Genomic DNA, 12494 nt, shown 5'->3' on the forward strand with positions numbered 1-12494 from the left:
TACTTGCACTTTGACGTGCTTTCAAACTGCTAGGTTGGCAGGAGCTGGGACCGAGCAACGGGAGCTCACCCTGTCACGGGGATTCAAACCGCCAACCTTCTGATCGGCAAGTCCTAGGCTCTGTGGTTTAACCCACAGCGCTACCCACATTCCTTTGGTAAAGGCTGTTCTCCAACTGGAATGCTCACAGGCCAGTGTTTCCCAGTTGTCGGTGTTTATACTACATTTTTAAAAAATATTTGCCTTGAGAGAGTCTTTGGACCTCTTTTGTTGTCCACCGGCATTACGCTTTCCATTTTTAAGTTCGGAATAGAGTAGTTGCTTTGGAAGATGATAGTCAGGCATCCGCACAACATGACAAGTCCAAGTTAATGCCAGTCGCAGTAGAACCCCAGAAGTTTGCTTTCAAGGGACCTCTAAGCTGCCCTCTGAGAGATAGCTTAAGGGAGAAAAAGAAGCCAAACCATTTTAGGATTTCTCCATCGGTCTACTTGCTGGGTCAGTTGGTATAATAAAATGCCATTGCCCACAGGATCAGAAATCAATGAAAAGCCCAGAAGTGAAAACCAGTGCATATCCAAATTTACATGCGTTGACAGTGGGTGAAATCCATACACACATCCCATAAATTCAGAGTGCTTTGGCTCGTGCACAGGGAGGGTGAAACTAACTTGTAACGGTGACCTTATGGGATGTTGCTCTGGGAGGAGACTGTTCAGGAGGGTCCTTGAAAGGGTAGGTTACAGGGTTTCCCGAACCTGGGACTCCAGCTGTTTTGGGACTATAACTCCCATCATCCCTAGCTAGCAGGACCAGTGGTCAGGGATGACGGGAACTGCAGTCCAAAAACAGCAGCAGCAAACCCAAGTTTGGGAAACTGTCTTCTAATATATGAGCAGAGGAGCTGTTCGGTCTGGTGATAGTCTTGGCTTTCTCTGTGTGTTCCCTGTCTGTTGGGGGGACACATTAGACAGAACGTTTTGTACGTCTCCACGAAGACACCCAGAAAACAATTGCCACGATTCCAGTGGCACATTTAAATGGCTGCTTTTATCTCATGGCCTTTGCCTTTGAATGCAGGTTCCTGGGAAACACAAATGGGGAGTTGTGAGTGTTGTTGCACCCAGGTCTGGTTTGTGGGTGTCACAGTGGTTCGCCACTGAGAACAGGATCCTGCCCTGGGTGGGTCATTGTCTCCTCTTGCGTTCTTACTTTACTGAACTTGACACCTAGTTTTTTGAAGATCTCTTTACTGAACTTGACACCTAGTTTTTCGAAGACCTCGGAAATCCAAATTATTGTTGCGTCCGGCTCTTTTGTCTAATAATTCTCAGTCTTTGGAAATCGCATCCTTCTGTAGATAACGAATTTCTATATTAAGACGATTTGAGTGAAGGCTGGGAGAGTTTCCCACTCGATCCGTTATCTGCTTCTGTTATTCTTTTCTGGGTTCCTTACACTTGTATTTTCAGCTCGACTTTTGAAACGGCCGAGAGCAAGCTGGGACTTTGTGGGGGGTGCGGGGGGAGGTATCCGCGCAAATATAAATGCTTAGGTGGGCATCATTTCAAGTTAATTCTGCATCTGTGGTTCCAAAATGAAATCCCTGGAAGCAGCTTTGCGAGTTAATGCTGCTGCCGGCAGCTACCCTAACAGCATTGTGAAGTTAATGCCAGTGCGTTTGCAGGGAGGCAGAGGGTTGAGGGGGAAATATCGAACAACCTACAGACACTACAATATTGTGACTGTGCACCACCTAGGGGGCAAACCAGGAGCTCTGTCTCTCCTGAGAATTGAAATTGAAATACTTTATTGTCACTTGTACAACTTGTATACAGTGAGTTTACATGAGCACCTCCCACTCAGCTCTTAGTCTTAATTCCCCTCGTTTACTGATGCACACCCACCAAACCCGAAAGTCAGTTGCCCTGTTGTTATCTTTTCATTCAGCAGCCTAACAGCCCATGGATAGAAGCTGTTCTTTACCCTGTTGGTGCGACTAATCATGCTTCTATATCTTCTGCCTGAGGGCAGGAGATCAAGAAAGTGCCGGCCAGGGTGTGAATCATCCCTGAGAATTTTCCTCACTCTCCTGAGGCAACGTTCTTCCGCTATTTCATCCAGCGGATTCACGGGACAGCCCATAATATCTTGTGCTGTATTCACCACCCTCTGTAGGTATTTCCTATCAGATGATGTCAAACCAGCGTACCATACCGTGATGCAGTATGAAAGGACACTTTCTATTGTTGATTGATAGAAGGAGATCATCAGATGTTGATTGACATCACAATACTCTGAGGAGATGGAGTCTCTGTTGGGCTTTCTTAACCACCTGGGTTGTATTTATTTTCCAAGTAAGATCTTCACCGAGATAAACTCCTAGGAATTTAAAGGAAGAGACTCTCTCCACACAGCCCTCCCCAATGTACAACGGGGCTGGTTCTCCTCTCTTCCTCCGAAAGTCCAACACCATCTCCCGAGTTGTCCAATTCCTGAGGTATTGATGATATTCCTCTTTGCTTGCTTGCAGTGACATGATTAAAAATAATGTGGCATCCCAAAACTGGGGAGATTCATAGTTTTGGTAGGGTAGGAAAGTTTAGGCCATCTTTCTGGGTGCTGTACCAGAATAGCCAGACTGAGTGCTTTACAGAGAGAGAGAGAGAGAGCACAATTATTTCTGGCAAAATTGTACAGTATGAAAATCAATACTGTTCAAATATATAAAAGGATGTCATATAGAGGAGGGAGAAAGGTTGTTTTCTGCTGCTCCAGAGAAGCGGACACGGAGCAATGGATCCAAACTACAAGAAAGAAGATTCCACCTAAACATTAGGAAGAACTTCCTGACAGTAAGAGCTGTTCGACAGTGGAATTTGCTGCCAAGGAGTGTGGTGGAGTCTCCTTCTTTGGAGGTCTTTAAGCAGAGGCTTGACAACCATATGTCAGGAGTGCTCTGATGGTGTTTCCTGCTTGGCAGGGGGTTGGACTCGATGGCCCTTGTGGTCTCTTCCAACTCTATGATTCTATGATTCTATGATTCAATACTGTTGCCGGCAGAGTCAAAAGCAGCATATATTGTAGTCTGTCTTTATTAATTCTGTGCCATTGCATTATCTTCCGCCATATCAACATTTTTTTAAAAAAAGTTTTTATTAAGATTTCCTTGGGTAACAAGTGTACAGCGTCTCTGCTTTCAGTTCACAGAGTCCTTCCTACAAGTCAGTTTCATTCGATGTGAGACCCTAATGTTATAGGCAATATGAGTTTGGGGGAGAAGAGTAGTTGGGGGGGGATATATTTTTACATAGTGTTATGTGTGCAGTTTGTGTGTCAGTGTCACAGGGAAAGTAGGTTCTCTTTCCATGCATGTTTTCTTTGATTGGTTGCCTAAAGTTGACTGCAGTGAGTTTTGTTTGTGTGTAAAAGGGGGGGGTGCTGTTGGGTCAAATTAGCCAAATCTGAGTTGTTGTGTTTTTTCTTGTTGTCTAGTTGGGCTGTGTATGTAAGAAAGGGGAGCCATACCAGGGTGAAGGCGTCCTCTTTGCTTTGTCCTCACACCAGTTTCAGTTTTGAGATGACCCTGAGGCTTCTTGCAGATACTAGATTTCTGCATGCAGGGTTTTTTGTGGAGGTTTTTCACAGTTGCACTAATAATGATGATGCTGATGATAATAATTTATTACTTATACCCCGCCCATCTGGCTGGGCCTCCCCAGCCACTCTGGGCGGCTCCCAACAGAATATTAAAAACATGATGAAACATCAAGCATAAAAAAATTCCCTAAATAGGGCCGCCTTCAGATGTCTTCTAAAAGTCAGATAGTTGTTTATTTCCTTGACTGGTGGGAGGGCGTTCCACAGGGCGGGCACCACTACTGAGAAGGCCCTCTGCCTGGTTCCCTGTAATAATTATTTTTATTATTTATACCCCGCCTGTCTGGCTAGGTTTTCCCAGCCAGTCTGTGGGGTTTCCAGAATAATATAGAAACATAATAAAACGTCAAGTGTTAAAAACTTCCCTAAACAGGGCGGCCTTCAGATGTCTTCTAAAAGTCAGATAGTTGTTTATTTCCTTGACACTTGATGGGAGGGCGTTCCACAGGGCGGGCGCCACTACTGAGAAGGCCCTCTGCCTGGTTCCTTGTAGCTTCACTTCTCGTGGTGAGGGAACCGCCAGAAAGCCCTTAGAGCTGGACCTCAGTATCCAGGCTGAACGATGGGGTGGAGACCCTTCAGGTATACTGCAAGACTCGATGCTGTCAGAGGGCATCTCGTAACGTAGCTTTGAGTTTTTCACTGCCATGTTCAGCACTGCAGTTTCATTTTAGCTTTGAAGTCTGGGGATGGGACTTGATCAGTTTTCACTTTCCTGGCGCTTGGTTTGGTTTTGAATAGGGCAAGGGTTGTGTGGTGGCACTGATTGGTGAGAGCCAGTGTGGTGTAGTGGTTAAGAGCGGTAGTCTCGTAATCTGGGGAACCGGGTTCGCGTCTCCGCTCCTCCACATGCAGCTGCTGGGTGACCTTGGGCCAGTCACACTTCTTTGAAGTCTCTCAGCCCCACTCACCTCACAGAGTGTTTGTTGTGGGGGAGGAAGGGAAAGGAGATTGTTAGCCGCTTTGAGACTCCTTAAAGGGAGTGAAAGGCGGGATATCAAATCCAAACTCCTCTTCTTCTTCTTGATTAACATGGTTCAGCGAAATTAAGTGTTGCCCTTTGTTTGAGTTTCCAGATACCATTTGTAACCTGTACCTGGCATGATGTCAACTGAGGCTATTTTTTCAGATTCTTTCCTACACAGGCATTCCACAGATATTCTTGTTTCGTTGTTGCCTTTTTCCTTTTTATTTGATAGGAGGAGAGAGAAAACCTGCAATCACAAATGCAGAGCTCTTCCAGTTAGCTGCTGATTCTGGTTCACCAGAAACACACTCACCTCAGACAGTACAGAATCTATTTTTTGCACATCGGCGCTAATCCCACTTTGAGCCGGATTAACGGGGGCACATCCTGTTAACAATAGGTGCCGAGGCCCTGCAAGGACAACAGCTGTTGCCTCATTTTGCTCCTGGGTGCTTGCCCTCTTAATACAGCTCACTTGGGCGCAAGATCCTCAGGCTGCCTGTGAACTGGTCAGAATGCTGCTTTGATTGTGACACAGCTGAAATCAAAGATTACTTACTATCTTGAACGTCTTTGGAGCTGGGCCAAGGGTAAAGACGCCGCCACTTGGCTGCTGCTAATGCTGCTAATGCCTTTTCCTTGAACAGCAACATGCAGAATTTAAGTCCGTTACAGTGCTCTGCAGATCCTAAAAGTCTGTTGGAAACAGGCCAGGAAAGCCATTGAGCAGTGCTGACACCAGGATTGTTTTCTCAATGCCATGCTCTCGTGTGTGTTCTGCTTAAGTCAGTGAGCCAGGGAGGGTGTGTTGTGTGTGTGCACCGTTTGTGCGGTTTCAGAAAGTGAGATGAATTTGGTCAATTTTACGGAGCAGTTTTGCAGTTGTTGGGATGAATAAAATAGGTTCAGCACAGTGATATTTTTTCTAGAAAGAGAGGTGCCGGAACTCACCATGAACACCTCCCTCGTTCTCTTAGAATGGCAGTGGCGCCCACCTCAAAGGTGCCGGAACTCAGTTCTGGCTGGGGGGGGGGGAGACCTGGTTTTGTATAGTATTACCAAAATAATTAGGGATGTGGGTTAAACCACAGAGCCTAGGGCTTGCCGATCAGAAGGTTGGCGGTTCAAATCCCTGCGATGAGGTGAGCTCCCATTGCTCGGTCCCAGCTCCTGCCAACCTAGCAGTTCAAAAGCACATCAAAGTGCAAGTAGATAAATAGGTACCACTCCAGCGGGAAGGTAAACGGCGTTTCCGTGCACTGCTCTGGTTCACCAGAAGCGGCTTAGTCATCCTGGCCACATGACCCGGAAGCTGTACGCCAGTTCCCTCGGCCAATAAAGCGAGATGAGTGCCGCAACCCCAGAGTTGGTCACGACTGGACCTAATGGTCAGGGGTACCTTTACCTTTACCAAGATGATTGGCATTTGGTTAACACCTTTGTAAATATTAATACCTTGAATTTAGCAAGAGATCTTTTGCCTTAGTGTTATCTTTGATTAATGCCGCTCTCCTGCTTTTTGTCGTTGGGATGTAAGGAAGAATTTCTCAACAAATGTAACAGTTCCGTTCTACTTTCCTTTATTCCGCAGAGTAATTGTGTGGAAAGTTTAAAAGCCTCTAATATCTATATTTAATCATGGATCTAAAGGAGTGGGATGATTTTCAGATAGCAGGGAAGGAGTTGCCTGGAAAGCAGACCATTCCGACATCTGTAGATCAAACCACAGTGACCTCGGGCAGAAAAATCTCAGGGAATTTAATCAAGCTCTGAGCAAAATTGATTCATTTGAGGAATTTGTTTTTGCATGCATAGCAATCCAGAGGCTAGGTGAGGAGGGAATTGCCCCCCTTTTGAGCTGAGAAGGAAAATGTGCGTTTTAAGCGAAAACTAGACTGCCACGTTAGGAGCGATTCATTTAGGGAGTCTGAAACAGCTTGTTGGACGAATCAGTCCTTAATCACAAATTCTTAATCACAAATTCCCGTTCTAGGACAGCAGTTCTCAAACCTTTATCTTCATGACTAATAGAATATTGCTGGTGGAATATTGCTTATGTGCTTTGAAATACATACAGTGGTACCTCGGGTTAAGAACTTAATTCGTTCTGGAGGTCCGTTCTTAACCTGAAACTGTTCTTAACCTGAGGTACCACTTTAGCTAATGGGGCCTCCTCCTGCTGCTGCTGCACCACCAGAGCACAATTTCTGTTCTCATCCTGAGGTAAAGTTCTTAACCTGAAGCACTATTTCTGGGTTAGTGGAGTCTGTAACCTGAAGCGTATGTAACCTGAGGTACCACTGTATATATAAATCGAAGCACATAGATGTAGTCTTGCCTTACTAATGCAATGGATGTGCTTCTGGGTTAAATAGAACAAAAACAAACTTGACACGCTGGTGTCAAAACCAGCACCGTATCAAGAAAACCATAAGTTACTATTAAGGTTCCATTCGAGTGGGAAATGTTTGAGGGAAAATCACACTTGCCCCCGTGTTGTCTTTTCTTTTGAAAACTATGAGCCCAAAGCCAGGAGTTACACATAAGGGATTGCAGGCTGAAAAATCTTACCATGTTTAAACCAAGAAAATGGTAACTAGTTGCAAAGCTGGTTTATGTGATATTATTGGTTTCTGCTTCTTTTATTTTGCATCCTTCCATTTGGCTTTCCTGGTCTCAGCTCTTAAAAAAAACACATCTTAAACATGAGTGCTGTCAGTGAACTGTTGAATGGATTTAGGAAATCATCCTGGCTTGGTATAAACTCACCCTTAAAAGTTGGAAGCTGCCTTATTGCAGACACTGATCATCAGTCCACCAAGTTCAATATTTTCTATACTGATGGGCATGCAGGTTTTCAGATTGGACTGCCTCAACCCTACCTAGGGATGCCGGTGACTTAACATAAGCCCTTCTGCAAGCAGGGCACATGCTCTCCCACCAAACTGCTTCCTTACTATCACCAAAGCTTGGGGGGAAATGGATTATTTGGGCAAGAGTTATTTGAGTCAATTTAATAATTTATTAGCCAGGCAGGGACATTTGACCTTTTGCGAATTCATCGTTCTTGTGGTTCTCGTGTTACTCTTGCCAGTTCCTCCACTTCTGTATCTAAGCAAAACAGCGTCAAGGACTCTCTATTCCTTACCCACGCAAGGACGGAAGCTGCCACATTTTGAGTCAGTCTTGCAAATAGGCCAGGGTAGTGTATCATTGCCGCCGTATCCTTGACTCGCGTTCGTGGCTTTGAGTTCTGTTTGTTGGGGAGAGTTGCTGGCGATAATCTATTTTTGCCAAGATAACGCACTGGCAATTCAACAAATAGAGGCGAGCAGGTAGGCTGAGAGGTGAGCAGGCAGGCCTGCGCAGGGGTTGCACGAGGTGACAAAGTCTGGGACGAGCTGCGGCCCAATCCTGCTTCCTTCCACTTGGGAAGTGCCGTTCTGCTCACGGTTAAAGAGGAAGCAGGAACAGAAAACGAGAGGGTGGGGACAGCTCCTCTCCCCTGGCATCTTCATGTACAAAAGTCAGAAGGGAGGGAGCCACCTTGCATACAGGTTTCCATGTGTTCTGGAACACTGAGGGGGTCAGGGTTCTGGAACATTGAGGTATCAGGGTTCTGGAACGCTGAGGGGTCAGGGTTCTGGAACGCTGAGGGGTCAGGGTTCTGGAACGCTGAGGGATCAAGGTTCTGGAATGCTTGAGGTGTCAAGGTTCTGGAACATTGAGGTATCAGGGTTCTGGAATGCTGAGGGGTCAGGGTTCTGGAACATTGAGGTATCAGGGTTCTGGAATGCTGAGAGGTCAGGGTTCTGGAACATTGAGGTATCAGGGTTCTGGAATGCTTGAGGGATCAGGGTTCCAAACTGCCTGAAAGCCGTGTGTGTGTGTGTGTGTGGACTCCCTTTCCTGTATATGTGGTGTCACTGGGAGGGGCCCACTTCCCACTAGCATGTTCCTAGTAGTGAACCCAAGTAGGGATCGAGTAGGTACTATTTGTTCTGGGAGATCCCTGTTTAAGTGGAACACACTGTACTGTGGTTCCTCTGGTTAAGAACTTAATTCGTTCCAGAGGTCCGTTCTTAACCTGAAACTGTTCTTAACCTGAGGTACCACTTTAGCTAATGGGGCCTCCCACTGCCACCGCACGATTTCTGTTCTCATCCTGAAGCAAAGTTCTTAACCCAAGGTACTATTTCTGGGTTAGTGGAGTCTGTAACCTGAAGTGTCTGTAACCCGAGGTACCACTGTAATTTCTTCTACAAATAGTGCTGGAGCTGGCTATGTGTTGCACTGTGCTGCAGTTTCCCAGAAGCCTTTGCATGGGTCACGCCTTACTGGAAACAATATGGTTGCTGCCATGTTTGATGCCCTGGGTCCCTTTGGGAGGAAGGGTAGGGGTATAAATTGAATTAACTGGATAAATAACCTGTGCCTAAGTCCAACATGTGAAATAGTAAGAGCTTGAAAAGTGTGCTCAGCACTTGTTGTATAAAGCTGTCTCCCAATAGTTTCTGCCTGTCCTATGTTTAATTATCTTCTTTCACCCACTCTCTTGGGTCTCTTTAAATAATAAAATGTACATAAAATATAAATTTGCTACAAACGTGAATATATATTCTTTTTAAATAGTATTTTGGTTACCTGATGTTGTAGTGGGGTAGGGTTAGGGTTATAATGCCATTATATTTCTGGCAATATATTTGGCAACCAGTGTACCCCTTGGGTTTCAGATAGTATATGGGTAGATGAGTCAAAAAAGCCTGGGACACAAATTTAGACCAAACTAAGCCTCCTAGAGCACAATATACATTGTGGTCAGAATTGAGTATATACTTCCAGTAAAAGGTAAAGGTAAAGGGACCCCTGACCATTAGGTCCAGTCGTAGCCGACTCTGGGGTTGCGGCGCTCATCTCGCTTTATTGGCTGAGGGAGCCGGCGTACAGCTTCCGGGTCATGTGGCCAGCGTGACTAAGCCGCTTCTGGCGAACCAGAGAAGCGCACGGAAATGCTGTTTACCTTCCCGCCGGAGTGGTACCTATTTATCTACTTGCACTTTGATGCGCTTTCGAACTGCTAGGTTGGCAGGTGCAGGGACTGAGCAACGGGAGCTCACCCCGTCGCGGGGATTCGAACCGCCAACCTTCTGATCAGCAAGTCCTAGGCTCTGTGGTTTAACCCACAGCGCCACCCACGTCCCATATACTTCCAGAGTTAATGCTAAAAATACATTACTTCTGGTAAATGAGCTGCTAGAGGGCTGTGAAAATTTGTGTCCTGGCTTTTGTAGACTCGACTACCCATGTCCTGTCTGAAACCAAAGGGGCGGATTGGTTGCCAGATGTGACTTTTTTGTTTTGTTTTTGCTCCCCTGCCCCACTATTAAATACAGCCTTTCTCAGATATCAGCTGCTAACCTTTCCAAGTGACAACTTTGGCTGTGTTCCACCGGTTTAATTGCTTTGAAGTTGTCCAGAACTAGAAATTTATACAGAGGCAAAGTTGCTGTTGATAAGGCTGACATGAAAGTTTGCAGGTGTTAGCATGTTTTTATCCTCCCTTCTGCATCTCCCAGGAAAATAGAAAAAAAAACCCATTATAAATCCCTCCCCCTTTCCCTTCTCCATTACAGGTGAAATCTGTGATAAATCTCCTGTTTGCTGCCTACACTGGTGATGTTTCTGCACTACGAAGGTAAAATCCATATTTTGCTTTGTGCTGCATTATGTGAAATGTGTATGCCATGTAGGGTAGCCATATTTCAAGAATTAAAAATCCGAGCTTTTTTTTTTTTAAGTTTCTAAAACCCGGACATTTTGCAAATTTCCCCCAAAAATTCCCCCAGGCGCTAATTCCGTCATTGGAATCGTGGACGTATGGCAATCCTATATAATGTATATACTGAACTTGGCCGGGCCATGTTCAGAGACACTGTGAGCGATGGAAGATCCATTTGAACAATAATTATAGTCTTAGATTCCAGAGACACTCTATTCAAGGTGGAAAGAGGATTCAATTACTACATGGTTCCTTAATAATCATGTCTCCAGTGGGGAACCAGTGATATATTATTGAGTTTTATTGATTTATTGATTTTAATATGCTGTACACCGCTTTATTAAAAATATAAAGCGGCATAGAAATTTAAAAAATAAATAATATAAAAATATAAGTAAATATAAAATAAAATAAAAATATAATACCTACGGGACCGCCTCTCTTGGTATGTCCCACAGAGGAACTTACGGTCTTCAAACAAAAACATCCTGAAGGTCCCAGGCCTCAGAGAGGTTAGGCTGGCCTCAACTAGAACCAGGGCTTTCTCGGCTGCGGCTCCCATCTGGTGGAACGCTCTGTCACAAGAGACTAGGGCCCTGCGGGACTTGACATCTTTCCGCAGGGCCTGCAAGACAGAGCTGTTCCACCAGGCCTTTGGTCAGGGCGCAGCCTGACCCCCTCCTCTGGCAATCTGCACAGAATCTTGCTTAATGGTTGCCATCAATTTGATTTTAATTAATTTTTATAATGAAATGTTTTTGGAATGTTGGATTATTTGATTGTTGTTAGCCACCCTGAGCCCGGCTTCGGCTGGGGAGGGCGGGATATAAATAAATTATTATTATTATTAATTAATTAATTTTAAGTTCTGGCTGCAGAGTGGCCACATCTGCACCATACAGCCAGAGCACATGTCTTCCCCCCAGGGAATAATCCTGCAAATGGTAGTTTAAGGGCGCTGGGAATTGTCGCTTTGTGAGAGGTAATCTAAGGTTCCCTGGATTATTTCCGGTGAGCCATGACTTTGGCTCTGAGCACCAGTCGGTTCCTTTGAAGCTAGAGAACTATCAGTGTACATAGTTTCAAGGTTTCGGGGGATAAGATTGAGAGGAACGTTTCCAGATGTCACTTACCCATGTTTCACACTTCCCTTCGAGCCTCCCAAGAAAAGAGGAGGGGGAGAAAGGCCATTTATATATGGTATAAATGTGATTTAAGTGCATTGTGTGCATGTGACCGCTGGCAATATAAATTATTTTTTAATACATAATATTGCGGTTGAGATGCACACTCCCCACAACCCTGTTTGTGCTCCATTATTTTAACTGAATACTGTTGGGAATGCCAGGAACCTGTTGCATAAAGCTAGTACAATAGCGGGTTTTAAAAAGCATACCAATTAAAGCTTTCATCAATTAAATCTGCAGAGCAAGTGATTAAAGCTTACAGAGCCATGGTGAAAATATTACAGGAGCGAGATTACATGCCCTCTGCTCGTTTTTAATTTTTTTTGCCTTTGTTTTGAAACGTTTCTGCTTTTCTAGTGTATATGCAGAACCAATGGCTGCTCTGATGTTATTTTGTTTTACAAGCCAGGACAGTGCTTGAATGCAAAGGGGGGAACCAAGGCTTTTCAGAATGACTGGAAAGGAAAGAAAACTCTTCACACATAGAGCCTCCTAGCAAACGCATTACAATTTGGATGATTGAAACACATTCCCCATTTAATGGCCCGGTTAGCTAAGGCATGGCAAACACTAACCATAGTTAAAGCTGAGGTGTCTGGCAGATGAACACTTAAACCTAACTTTATTATATTGAAGAATAGTTAAAAACACCAGCAGCTGAGCCTTGAGAGAGGTTCAAATTCCCCCACTCTTTATTCGAGCCAGCCCTGCTCAAATGCTGCTAGCCACATTTAACTAGAGTTGAGCAGGAGGTCTAGGTTTGCACATAACACTAAGCTATGATTAATGTTAGCAAAGGCTTATAAAGCAACTACAAGCCTTAGTTAATGAATGACCTTCAACCGGAATTAATCATCCATAGTTAAGCCGCTAAGTTGGGTTCATACAACGCTTAAATCAT

At 44.8% G+C, this 12494-nt stretch overlaps 1 protein-coding gene across 1 annotated transcript in view; it reads left to right on the forward strand.

The window, feature by feature from the left end:
* The window catches only part of GLS (glutaminase), a 76995-nt gene that overhangs the window by 57675 nt on the left and 6826 nt on the right, over positions 1-12494 (forward strand). Inside the window, exon 15 of the mRNA XM_083409209.1 lies at positions 10261-10322. Within this exon, the coding sequence (XP_083265335.1) occupies positions 10261-10322 (62 nt within the window). The remainder of the gene's footprint in view (positions 1-10260; positions 10323-12494) is intronic.

This window comes from Podarcis tiliguerta (assembly GCF_965153285.1).
Source record: "Podarcis tiliguerta genome assembly, chromosome: 1".
Taxonomy (NCBI): Eukaryota; Metazoa; Chordata; class Lepidosauria; order Squamata; family Lacertidae; genus Podarcis; species Podarcis tiliguerta.